We start from the raw sequence: 13,944 nt of genomic DNA on the forward strand, positions 1-13,944 counted from the left end.
GTGCATTGCAATTCTTGGGGTAGTCTTTGGATAGTTAATTTAAACCAACTAAAACCAACGAAACTCGTTCACGAAGCTAATGTCTTTGAGGACAGCACTCAACATGAGGAGCCGAACTCTTTGGTTCTTTCGGTAAAGTCACATAGGTGTCAAATAACTCAACATTAAGAGCAGAGTTCATCAGCAAGAGGTCACGGCTCTGTGTTGGCACTGTGACGTCATCACAACACGGGCAGCCAATGGGAGGCCGCCGTGTCACGAGCACCCCCACCCCCACTGGAGGCGCGAGGCGGTGTGCGGGCGACGCGACATGCACCGCCCTTGCCGCGGCTGAGAGTTCACGCCACCGAGGACGAGGTCGCATTTCACAATCGCATTCGTTTATCCCGGAGGAATCCGATGAGCTATGAAGCGCGGGGTCAGAACGTTACAACAACACACACAAGAAGGAGTGCAAAGATGAAACAAATCACTTTTAAAATAAACATACAAATAAAACTGGGCTGTTTTGTTGATCTCACCGGGTAAAGCGCACCGAGCTGTGAGCTGATTTGTCTGAAGCGACCTGGCAACCACAAATGGTCGCCTGACGAAGTGGGCTTAGCAGCATCATCATCATCATCATCGTCATCATCGTCATCGTCGTCATCATCATCATCATCGTCGTCATCATCATCGTCATCATCATCATCATCATCGTCATCATCATCATCGTCATCGTCATCATCATCATCGTCATCATCATCATCGTCGTCGTCGTGTGGCTGACATTCTTTGGGTCTTTCGGTAAAGTCACGTCGATAGGTTCAAAGAAAATACAAAAATAAACTCCTCAAAGAGTTGTTTTATTAAATACAACGGTTATATTAACAACCTCGTTTAACTCACGGCCGAGAAGTGCGTCACTGGCGCCTGTTTCTTGTGCCAGCCGACTCCACAGTGTTTTTTTGCCAACAAAAATATATAATTAATACGCCGTCCATGCAACAAATTGAATTGCTTGAAAGGAGGCAATTAATTGATGATTTAATGCCGATTTAGATACGGGCACGCATCGTCACCGGATCTGAGTTCATTTGGAATTGATTGGACAACAGGAAGTAGACGAACTTTTGATTACAAGATTCGACCACGACACGGGAGTCAACTTAAGTCTAAACCCGTTGAATTTCGACGTTTCGCAGTTGTATTTTGTTATTTTCTTTGAACCTATCTACGTGACTTTACCGAAAAACCCAAAGATGATGAATTCCCGCAGTCACGAAGCTTCAAGTCGTCAAGATTTACAGCAGCAGCCAGCCACTCTGCAAGCGTGGTGACGTTGAGCCTCAATGTGGAGGCAAGAGACGAACCCCCACGCGACCACGGGGAGAGAGAGACACGTGATGATGATGATGAGAGAGACACGCAGACTCCAAATAGCAGCAGCAGCATCTCGTAGCCACCGTGATGATGATGAGAGACACGCAAACTCCGAATAGCAGCAGCAGCAGGCGTCAGGGTCGGGATCGAACCCACGACCTCCTGCACACCAGGCGAGGTCGTTAGCATCTCCTGGCCACGTGACGACTTTATCGATGGGCTGTGTCGGGTGGAGGGAGGCAGGGTGCACGACAACACATTCTTCTTCTTTTACTTTCGCGATCTGAACGAAAACTTACGAGGCGTCAACTCGCAGCTCTCAGCATCCTCGCGAGTGCTGTTTGTCGCTGGCCGCTGGGCGTGCCCGATCTGATCTCGTGGTGGATTCGGAGGTGGTGGAGGCGGGAGAGCGGTGGGGCAGCGGTTAGCGCCGCCGCGTTACGAACCCGACGACCCGAGTTCGATTCCGGCTCACGGCCACCGGTGACGATTGATGTCTCTTGATGGGCCTCCCCTAGGTCGACTCAGTGTGTAGTAAACATCGTCACTGGGGAGACAAAGGCGGCCGGGCGCGGTGCTGCCCCCCACCCCCCGTGCCGTTCCTGGCCATCATAGGCGGCTGCTCCTCGCTGCTCACGGCACTTGCCCCTGCAGTCTGTGGAGGCTACACGGGCGTGGGGGGGAGCTTTGTCTTTGTGGAGGTGCATGCGCGCTCGGCAGCCTCCTCTCCACTCCGCGTCAGACATGGGAGCTCTGCGCGCCGCTCCCCTCCTGCTGCTGCTGCTCCTCGTCTCCCCCTGCGGCTCCACGCACGGTCAGCTGCCCTCACGCTGCCCCTCACTGCCCCTCACGCTGCCCTCACGCTGCCCCTCACTGCCCCTCACGCTGCCCTTCGCTGCCCCGGCGGCCGGCGTCGCCAGCCCGTCTTTTGGGGGGGGTGGCGACGCCGCTTTGCCTTAGGTCGCCCTACCGGCGGCCTCCTCTAGGCTTCCGGCGAGCCGCTCAGGCGAGGGCCCCGCAGTGGGATGTTGATGGCGGGGCGGGTGGGGGGCGGAGATTCTCGGTTTAATTCGGGGACTGCGAGAAAGTTTAAACTTCGCGATCTACCGCGGGATTTAACTCGAGTCTCTGCGCCCGCGCACTGGGGTTGGGATGCTGCTGCTGCTGCTACTGCAGCAGCGTTCCTGCCTTTCACTCTGAACCCGCCACAAACATCGCAGAGCGGCGCATTGTTGCTGGCCGCTTTGCTTCCGCGACGAAGCCCCCCGCGTGCCCCCCCCCCCCCGCGGTCTCCCCCCCCCCCCCCCCCCGTGGTCTCCCCCCCCCCCCCGCGGTCTACGGTTCTTTCGCTAAAGTCACGCGCGATGACTTCACCGAATGAGTTCCTGCCGTCAAATGTCCCCCCCGTGTCCACGCCTCGACGGGCGCTGCTAGCGAGCAGCAGCAGAAGCCACGCCCGGCCGCCTTTGTCTCCCCAGTGGGAGTCGACCGCGGTGGAGGCTCAGGACCGGTTCAGCGAATGGTCCCCGGGGACCTTGAGCGGCGAGTCGAACTCGGGTCGCCCGCTTCGCAGCGCGAGCCGCGTGGCCCACTGCCGCCTGTGGACATTCCACGTTACCTCTCTTCTCTCGCTCGCGCGCGCTCTCCGGGGAGGCGAATTACTCGGTCCACCGGCGCTTCAGCGCTGCCAAGCGTTGTGTCGTCAACGCCCTCCTCCACCCGCCTCCACCCCGACACGCGCCCTCGCGCTCGAATCGTCGTCCTCGCCTGAGTCGTCCTCGCCTGAGTCGTCCTCGCCTGAGTCGTCCTCGCCTGAGTCGTCCTCGCCTGAGCCACCGCGGCCACGGGCCGCCGCTCCTGTCGTCGGCAGAGCGATCCGCGCGACGCGCATTGAACGATTGGGTTGTCCGACGTTTCGTTGGGTAGTTAATAACCACCAGCAAGCATCATCAGGCAGTTGTGTGATGATGCCGCTGGTTGATGTCGCCCACACATCGGCTGTGTGGGTCGCGATAGGCCCCCGACCTCAGGGGTGTAACATATGGCAGGTGTAACATATGACATGTGTAACATATGTCAGGTGTAACATATGTCAGGTGTAACATATGGCAGGTGTAACATATGGCAGGTGTAACATATGACATGTGTAACATATGTCAGGTGTAACATATGTCAGGTGTAACATATGACATGTGTAACATATGTCAGGTGTAACATATGTCAGGTGTAACTTATGTCAGGTGTAACATATGGCAGGTGTAACATATGGCAGGTGTAACATATGACATGTGTAACATATGGCAGGTGTAACATATGGCAGGTGTAACATATGACATGTGTAACATATGTCAGGTGTAACATATGTCAGGTGTAACTTATGTCAGGTGTAACATATGGCAGGTGTAACATATGGCAGGTGTAACATATGGCAGGTGTAACATATGGCAGGTGTAACATATGACATGTGTAACATATGTCAGGTGTAACATATGTCAGGTGTAACTTATGTCAGGTGTAACATATGGCAGGTGTAACATATGGCAGGTGTAACATATGTCAGGTGTAACTTATGTCAGGTGTAACATATGGCAGGTGTAACATATGGCAGGTGTAACATATGGCAGGTGTAACATATGGCAGGTGTAACATATGACATGTGTAACATATGTCAGGTGTAACATATGTCAGGTGTAACTTATGTCAGGTGTAACATATGGCAGGTGTAACATATGGCAGGTGTAACATATGACATGTGTAACATATGTCAGGTGTAACATATGGCAGGTGTAACATATGACATGTGTAACATATGTCAGGTGTAACATATGTCAGGTGTAACTTATGTCAGGTGTAACATATGGCAGGTGTAACATATGGCAGGTGTAACATATGGCAGGTGTAACATATGGCAGGTGTAACATATGACATGTGTAACATATGTCAGGTGTAACATATGTCAGGTGTAACTTATGTCAGGTGTAACATATGGCAGGTGTAACATATGGCAGGTGTAACATATGACATGTGTAACATATGTCAGGTGTAACATGACATGTGTAACATATGTCAGGTGTAACATATGACATGTGTAACATATGACATGTGTAACATATGGCAGGTGTAACATGACATGTGTAACATATGAAAGATGTAACATGACAAGTGTAACATGTGACAGGTGTAACATATGGCAGGTGTAACATGTGACAGGTGTAACATGTGACAGGTGTAACATGTGACAGGTGTAACATATGGCCGGCAGGGGTGTAACATATGGACCACAGGGGTGTAACATATGGACCACAGGGGTGTAACATATGGCCGGCAGGGGTGTCAGCTGGGAGCAGGCGGCTCGTAGTGGGGAGGGAGGACGCTGCTGCTTTGCGCCTCTGCTCCGTGACAAGCAAGAGACGTTTGGGAGTGAAGTGGAACCACACCAACACCAACACATCTCCAATGCGATGTCCCTGCTGCTCACGTGAGCCACGTTGAGACTGTAAGCTAAACTATAACATCTTTCATTTAATTTGACCAGTTAATGCTCACTGAGCTACGTAGCTATTGTTCAGAAGCGACGTGGCGATCACAAATGACAGCGAAGTGTCTCGTCATCATCGTCGTGTGGACATTGAGAGCAGCAGCCACATACTGTGAGCGCGTGATGCTGACGTTGATTCTAAACGTGGAGGGAAAAACCGGAGGATCGGAGAAAGATCCACGCGACCACGAGAGAGAGAGACACGCACACCCCAAATATAGTGGTCAGGGTCGGGATCGAGCCCACGATCTCCTGTAGACCAGGCGAGGTAGTCAACATCTCTGGTCTCATGACTCCGGCGCCGTTTCTCTCGTTGCAGGGGGTGACGCGGAGCACCGGGACGGGGAGGTGAGCTGGGGACCGGCACACACACACCACTCGCTACACACACACACACACCACTCGCTACACACACACACCACTCGCTACACACACACACACACCACTCGCTACACACACACACCACTCGCTACACACACACACCACTCGCTACACACACACACCACTCGCTACACACACACACCACTCGCTACACACACACACCACTCGCTACACACACACACCACTCGCTACACACACACACCACTCGCTACACACACACACCACTCGCTACACACACACACCACTCGCTACACACACACACCACTCGCTACACACACACACACCACTCGCTACACACACACACACCACTCGCTACACACACACACCACTCGCTACACACACACACCACTCGCTACACACACACACCACTCGCTACACACACACACCACTCGCTACACACACACACCACTCGCTACACACACACACCACTCGCTACACACACACACCACTCGCTACACACACACACCACTCGCTACACACACACACCACTCGCTACACACACACACCACTCGCTACACACACACACCACTCGCTACACACACACACACTACTCGCTACACACACACACACCACTCGCTACACCCACACACCACTCGCTACACACACACACACACACCACTCGCTACACACACACACACACACCACTCGCTACACACACACACACACCACTCGCTACACACACACACCACTCGCTACACACACACACCACTCGCTACACACACACACCACTCGCTACACACACACACCACTCGCTACACACACACACCACTCGCTACACACACACACACCACTCGCTACACACACACACCACTCGCTACACACACACACCACTCGCTACACACACACACCATTCGCTACACACACACACCACTCGCTACACACACACACTACTCGCTACACACACACACACCACTCGCTACACACACACACACACACCACTCGCTACACACACACACCACTCGCTACACACACACACCACTCGCTACACACACACACCACTCTCTACACACACACACACACCACTCGCTACACACACACACACTACTCGCTACACACACACACACCACTCGCTACACACACCACTCGCTACACACACACACACACACCACTCGCTACACACACACACACCACTCGCTACACACACACACACCACTCGCTACACACACACACACCACTCGCTACACACACACACCACTCGCTACACACACACACCACTCACTACACACACACACACACACCACTCGCTACACACACACACACCACTCGCGTCCCTCACACGTGACCTCGTGACCCCATGACCAGGATGAGGGTGACGTGGGCAGCGACGCGAGGCTCCTGGGAGACGGAGTCGATGACGGCGGTGCGGACGAGAGGAGCGACGGCGAGGCCCACGGGGGTCTGGAGGGCGCCCACGAGGGCGGCGACGAGGGCGCCGACGAGGGCGGCGAGGAGGAGGAGCAGGAGGAGCAGCAGGAGGAGCAGGAGGAGGAAGTGACTCCCGACGGTACCACCGCTCCGACAGACGGCGGCGGAAGCGACGAGGAGGAGGAGGAGGAGGAGCAGGAGGAGAGGCCGGGAGGGACGGCCGAAGAAGAGACGGACATTGCTCACGGGGAGGACGAGGAGGAGGAGGAGTCGTCGCCTGAGAAGAGCGAATCTTCACCTCGTCGCGACGATGGCGGGAGCCGTGACGACGGCTCCTCGTCCACGGAAAGCCCGCCAGGTGCGAGGGGGCGGTGTGCGGCGCTCCTACTGCTGTTGCTGCTTCTACTGCTGTTGCTGCTGCTGTTGCTGTAACATCGCCACTGGGGAGACAAAGGCGGTCGGGCGTGGTGCTGGCCACCCACCCCCTCGTGTGCCTTGCCGGCTTTCGTAGGCGCCGCTCGCTCACGGCACTTGCCCCGACGGTCTGATAGAAGGCTACGCGGGGGACCTTTGTGTTTGTGCGCCGTAGTGCTGCGGGCGCTGGGCGGCACGGGCGACGGCGCCCCCTGCGCCTTCCCCTTCCTCTTCCTGGGCCGCGAGTACGCTGCCTGCACCACCGACGGGCGCGACGACGGCCGCCTCTGGTGCGCCACCACCTACGACTACGGGCGCGACGCCCGCTGGGGCTTCTGCGAGAGTGAGTGGCACCCGGGGGCGCACCGACGCCGACCCTTGTGTGCCGACGTTGGCACGTCGACGCTGGCTTGCATTTAGTGTTGAAAAATCTGCAGGATTGAATATACTTATGCAATTAGCTTTATACATTTTTAATATTTATCTAACTTGATTGACTTGCTTACCTTTTCTCTAATTTGGACCGCTATCGTTGCTGTATTGTTTGCTGTCGTAACTTTTTCACCACCGCCCCCTTCATGGACATCTGTGACTAAGGGCTCCGTAGCTCATCGGATTCCTCCTCCTCTTCCAGTCTAAATACAGATTCTGATTCTCAACTAAACTTTTTATTGTTACCAGGTCAGGCCCCACTAAGCTGCGTGGCTCTTTTTCAGAAGCGACTTGGCCATCACAATGACAGCTCAACGAAGTGGCTCATCATCAGCATGACGTGGACATTTATAGCAACCATGTTGATTCTAAACGCATGATGTTGATTCTAAATCTGGGGGGAAAAGAGACAGAAACTCCAATATACAGCAGACGTCAGGGTCAAGATCGCACCCTCGACCTCTTGTACAACAGGAGAGGTAGTTAACATCTCACCACCGGGAGAGAGAGAGAGACGCAGACTCCAAATATACCGCAGCAGGCATCGTCAGGGTCGGGATCGAACCCATGACCTCCTGTATACCAGGCGAGGTAGTTAACATCTCACCACGGGGAGAGAGAGAGAGAGACGCAGACTCCAAATATACAGCAGCAGGCATCGTCAGGGTCAGGATCGAACCCATGACCTGTATACCAGGCGAGGTAGTTAACATCTGGTCAGCGCAGTGCCCGCCACCTGCTTCGCACGCACACATACACTTGCACACACTCACACTAGCACACACTCACACACACTCGCACACACACACACTACACTATCATACACACGCCTGCACACACACACTCTCACAACAACAATAACAACCGCCATTCACCACTAAGTGGCGGTGACGTCACCACGACGCTTGTGCCAGGCCATGTGCACCTTGAGGCCACGTAAAGTTTCAAACGCCCGCTGGCAGGAGGTCACAGGGCAGACCCAGGTGCCACGGGTCGACTGACTGAGATGACTGGCTGATGCACCACCTGTGCCCCTGACTGTGCTAACTTGCTGTGCTTTAGCCACCCAGCGCTCCGCTCGTTGTTGTGAGTGTCGCTCCTCCGTTGTTGTTGAAGGGCGAGTACCTCCAACTGCCCAGTAGCGTCCTTCACGAGCCTCCTCCACAGAGACCGATCTTGCCACCGCTGGTACCAGTCATCGGCAAGTCCACTCAGCTCCACGTCCTCCTGGACCACGTCACTCCATCTCTTTTCTAGCCCCTGCCGCGCCCGTTTAGCCCCCTCAATTCGGCCGAACAAAAGCTGTTTAGGCATGCCGTTGACTGGGCATGCGGGGTACATGACCCAGCCAACGCAGCCTTGCCTGCCGGAGGAGCTCACCGATGGGACTTTGCCCAGATCTTTCAAGGATTTGTGAGCTCCTCACACAATCCAGCCTGGTTAAACCCAGGATGGATCGTAGGCAGGCCAGCTGAAATGTTTCTAACCGGCGAAGATGCTCCATTAGGGGGGACCACATTTCGCAAGCGGAGAGAAGGGAGGGGATGACCGTGGCCGAGAAGACCTGAAGCTTCGTGCGGAGCAACAGACCAGGTAGCTTCCACACAGTGTTACGCAACCGATGAAAGGATATTGCCACTCGACTGATTCGGAGTGAGACCTCTGCTGTTAAACCGGAGCCGGTCATGAGCACACTGCCCAGGTATGGGAAACTCTCCACAACTGCCCCATCACCGATTGGGAGTTGTGGGGGTGGAGTGTCCGATGGTACAAAATACCCAGGTAGGTGCTTAGTTTTGGTGGGGCTGATGGTAAGGCCCCACCTCTTAGTGGCACGCTCCAGGCTCAGCAGCAGCATCTCCAACTCCTCCTCTGAGTGAGCAGCAATTACCAAATCATCGGCATACATAACGTGGTTGAGCAATAGGGAACCATCCCTTGACCGCACCCGGGCATCGATCAGCCTCCCATTATATCTGTACCAAATGGAAATTTTCCCAGTACAGCTATTGAAGGCTTCATGAACTACACAGTCGAAATAGATGTTAAATAATGTGGGAGCCAGAGGACATCCCTGTCGCACCCCAAAGTGTACAGGGAAAGGCTCTGACTCCCAGCCACGTAGTTTTACCCGGGCCCACTCACCATCATGAAGGTCCTTATGATCGTAAGCGGAGGGTCAGGGACTCCGAAAGCACGAAGAACAACCCAGAGCCCAGGCCTAAGATGGTATCATAGGCCTTGACCAGGTCAATAAAGCAGAGATGTAAGTCTTTTTGGAATTCCCTACACCTCTGCTGTCGCAGACGGACAGAAAATATGGCATCTGTGCAGGACCGCCCTTTCCTGAAACCGCATTGGGGCTCCGCAAGCCTTTCCTCAGCGCGCCTAGCAAGGCGATGTTGAATATTCTTTTCCAGGACCTTTCCCGGCACACTGAGGAGTGAGATGCCCCTGTAGTTGTTACAGTCTGTGCGGTCTCCCTTCTTAAAGAGGGGGACCACCAGGGAATCCTTTCAATCTTGCAGAACCCGTCCAGTGGTCCAGACTGTTGTTATGATGTCATGTAGGGCAGTCTGTGCACAAACGCCACCCTCCCTCAGCATTTCGCTTGGGAGATCATCTCTGCCCGGTGCCTCTCCTGGTCTCAGACTCTGGATCGCCTTCAGTACTTCCTCAATAGGTGGCACCTCAGCCAGCCACTCACAGGGGGTGACTTCTTCCAATATTTGAGGCACCGCAGCCTCAACAGGGTCATCCCCACTTTGTGCCACGATGTTTTCCTGGCTGAGGGATTTCCCCTCCCCCAGGACCTCAGAAATGCTCAGCAAATCTGCACACATACACACACACCCACACACGCACAACAACAACCGCCATTCACCACTAAGTGGTGGCGACGTCACCACGCACACACACACACCCACGCACACAATCGCACACACACCCACACACACACTCTTACACGCACTGACACACACTTGCACACACGCTCACACACACTTTCACACAGTCACACACACGCTCACAGTCACACGCTCCCGCGCACAGTCACACGCTCACGCGCACACTTGCTCACATACACACGCTCACACTCACACTCTTACTCTCACACGCTCACATACTCACACACACACACACACTGGCACACCGCGGCTCCGCTTGCGCCGTCCGACCTCGTCGTGTCGCCCGCTGTCTCTCGGCCCAGCCGACGAGGAGGCGACGAGGAGGCTGCGTCTGCAGGAGGCGGAGGAGGTGTACCACTCGGCCATGCGCGTCATCAACGGCACGGGCGGGAAGAGCCGCAAGCGCGAGTGAGTGGCCCCTCGCCTGCCCTTCACCTTTGACCTTCGTGCCGCCCTCTTTCTGCAGCGCCTTGGAAATCGTCCATGTCACGTTTTATTGGTGTTTATGTTACCAGGTGTAAGGCGCCCACTGGGCTGCGTGTAGCTCTTTCTGTCAGAATCAATCCTGGTCGCCGCAAATGATAGCCCAACGGAAGTGGCTTGTCGTCACGTGGACATTTAAACCTTATGGCGGGACCCCGGGGTCCCATAAGTCCCTGGCTCTCACACAAACTGCGTCGCGACGTCATTTTATGTCTGTTGAAGGTGAACGACACGGCGATCTATTCCTCTCGACGAGCTCTACATGACGCGCTAATCAAATTTCGATTTAAAGCTTTCGTGACTGCAGGGATTAATCTTCTTGGTTCTTTCGGTAAAGTGACTTTACCGAAAGAACCAGAAAGCGCTAATCAAAGTTTCAAAGTTTTGTTTCTTCTGCACATTCCTCCTCGCTGCTGCGCTTGGACACGACAACAGAACGATCCGCGCCAGGCGGGTCGCGGCGTTTATGTGCGCGGTGGGACGGAGTCGCCAAAAACAAATTCATTAATTACGATTTTGACTTCCGTTCATTCGGGACCCCGGGGTCCCGTCATAAAGTTCATTTATAGCAGCGGGCAAAATACTCTTAAAACGCGTGACTTTGATTCTAAATGTGTAGAGCAAAACCGGAGGACCCTGGATAAAAATGTTCACACGACCATCCAAAGAGAGAGAGACAGACGCAAACTCCATATATATAAAGCAGGCATCAGGGTCCTGATCGATCCAACGACCTCCTGCATACCAGGCGAGGTAGTTAACATCTCATAGCCACCGCAGCGCCCCTTGTTGCTGCCTTCGTGTCACCTTTGACCTGGTGATGACCTCCTGACCTTGACCCGCTTTCGACGTGACCTCACCCTGCCGAGCTCTGGCTGTGTGTGTGCGGTGTGCTGGGTGCTGTGTGCGCTATGCGCTGTGTGTGGTGTTTGTGCTGTGTGTGTGCTGTGTGTGCACTGTGTAGTGTACACTCTGTGCTGTGTTTGTGCTGTGTGCTGTGTTTATACTGTGTGTGTGATGTGTGTACTGTGTGTGTGTGCTGTGTGTGTTTGTGTAGTGTGTACTGTGTGCTCTGTTTATACTGTGTGTGTGCTGTGTGTGTTTGTGTAGTGTGTACTGTGTGCTGTGTTTATACTGTGTGTGTGCAGTGTGTACTGTGTGTGTGTGCTGTGTGTGTTTGTGTAGTGTGTACTGTGTGTGTGCTGTGTGTGTTTGTGTAGTGTGTACTGTGTGTGTGTGCTGTGTGTGTTTGTGTAGTGTGTACTGTGTGTGTGTTTGTGTGTGTTTGTGTAGTGTGCACTGTGTGTGTACTGTGTGTGTGTGTTTGTGTAGTGTGTACTGTGTGTGTGTGTGTTTGTGTAGTGTGTACTGTGTGTGTGTTTGTGTAGTGTGTACTGTGTGTGTGTGTTTGTGTAGTGTGCATTGTGTATGTGTAGTGTGCACTGTGTGTGTACTGTGTGTGTGTTTGTGTAGTGTGTACTGTGTGTGTGTGTGTTTGTGTAGTGTGCACTGTGTGTGTGTAGTGTGCACTGTGTGTGTGTGTTTGTGTAGTGTGTACTGTGTGTGTACTGTGTGTGTGTTTGTGTAGTGTGTACTGTGTTTGTGTAGTGGTAGTTTCCGTGAGTGCTGTGTGTGTTTGTGTGTACTGTGTGTGTGCTGTGTGTGTTTGTGTAGTGGTAGTTTCCGTGAGTGCTGTGTGTGTTTGTGTGTACTGTGTGTACTGTGTGTGTGTGTAGTGTGTGTGTTTGTGTAGTGTGTACTGTGTGTGTGTTTGTGTAGTGTGTACTGTGTGTGTGTGCTGTGTGTGTTTGTGTAGTGTGTACTGTGTGTGTGTTTGTGTAGTGTGTGTGTGTGTGTAGTGTGTGTGTGTTTGTGTAGTGTGTGTGTGTGTTTGTGTAGTGTGTACTGTGTGTTTGTGTACTGTGTGCTGTGTGTGTGTTTGTGTAGTGTGTACTGTGTGTGCTGTGTGTGTAGTGGTAGTTTCCGTGAGTGCGGGGAATCTGTCCGTGCTGGCCACCCGGAAACGGGCCCGGCACCCAGCTCGGTGCGGCGGCTTCGTGGGCTCGGCCCCCTCCCCTACATCCCCCGGAATCCCCCCTTCCCCCATGCTCTAGGTCAGGGGTCGGCAATCGTGCTGCTCATTGAGGACTGCGTTGTGACGTTATTTATTAAGGACCGTCACCGTCTTGTATTCACAACCGCCTGCATTGCGGCTATTGGGAATATTGAGGTATTTTTTTTTACCAAATTCAAAATAAAAGTCTCTCCTTGCTCTTTTGGCTACCGTCCATCCACAGTCGGAGCGACTTCCTGCCGCTCCACAGGAGCATTGAGGCCTCGGTTGCCCTGCTCCTGCCTACAGCCCTGCGGGGCGCAATGGGGGAGGCATGAACACGTCGGGTTCATTGATAGCGGAGGGGGTGATGATGGGACCGAGTGACTGCCCCCAACCAGGGCTTGAACTCTCGACCCTTCCCCTTGTGAGACGCCCACTCTACCGGCCGGTTCTTGACCACTGCCGTGTAGCGCTGCTGCTGCCGCCAGCACCGTTGCTGCTGCTGGCGCTGTTGCTGCTGACTCTGCTGCTGCTGCTGACTCTGCTGCTGCTGCTGACTCTGCTGCTGCTGACTCTGCTGCTGCTGACTCTGCTGCTGCTGCTGACTCTGCTGCTGCTGACTCTGCTGCTGCTGACTCTGCTGCTGCTGCTGACTCTGCTGCTGCTGGCGCTGCTGCTGCTGCTGACTCTGCTGCTGCTGACTCTGCTGCTGCTGCTGACTGCTGCTGCTGACTCTGCTGCTGCTGCTGACTGCTGCTGCTGCTGACTCTGCTGCTGCTGACTCTGCTGCTGCTGACTCTGCTGCTGCTGACTCTGCTGCTGCTGACTCTGCTGCTGCTGCTGACTCTGCTGCTGCTGGTGCTGCTGCTGCTGCTGACTGCTGCTGCTGACTCTGCTGCTGCTTCTCCTGCTGCTGCTGCTGACTCTGCTGCTGCTGGCGCTGCTGCTGCTGCTGACTCTGCTGCTGCTGACTCTGCTGCTGCTGGCGCTGCTGCTGCTGCTGACTC

General features: G+C 54.3%; 1 protein-coding gene across 1 annotated transcript in view; it reads left to right on the forward strand.

Annotated features, from left to right (window-relative positions):
• Nucleotides 1–2,046: 2,046 nt before the first annotated feature.
• Nucleotides 2,047–13,944, forward strand: part of SEL1L (SEL1L adaptor subunit of SYVN1 ubiquitin ligase) — a 42,125-nt gene continuing 30,227 nt past the window's right edge. The window contains exons 1-5 of the mRNA XM_078617068.1: nt 2,047–2,176; nt 5,220–5,248; nt 6,584–7,004; nt 7,236–7,403; nt 10,701–10,806. Coding sequence (XP_078473194.1) covers nt 2,068–2,176; nt 5,220–5,248; nt 6,584–7,004; nt 7,236–7,403; nt 10,701–10,806 — 833 coding nt within the window. The 5' untranslated portion in view covers nt 2,047–2,067. The remainder of the gene's footprint in view (nt 2,177–5,219; nt 5,249–6,583; nt 7,005–7,235; nt 7,404–10,700; nt 10,807–13,944) is intronic.

The sequence above is a fragment of the Lampetra planeri genome, chromosome 52 (assembly GCF_965212315.1).
Source record: "Lampetra planeri chromosome 52, kcLamPlan1.2.h2, whole genome shotgun sequence".
Taxonomy (NCBI): domain Eukaryota; kingdom Metazoa; phylum Chordata; class Hyperoartia; order Petromyzontiformes; family Petromyzontidae; genus Lampetra; species Lampetra planeri.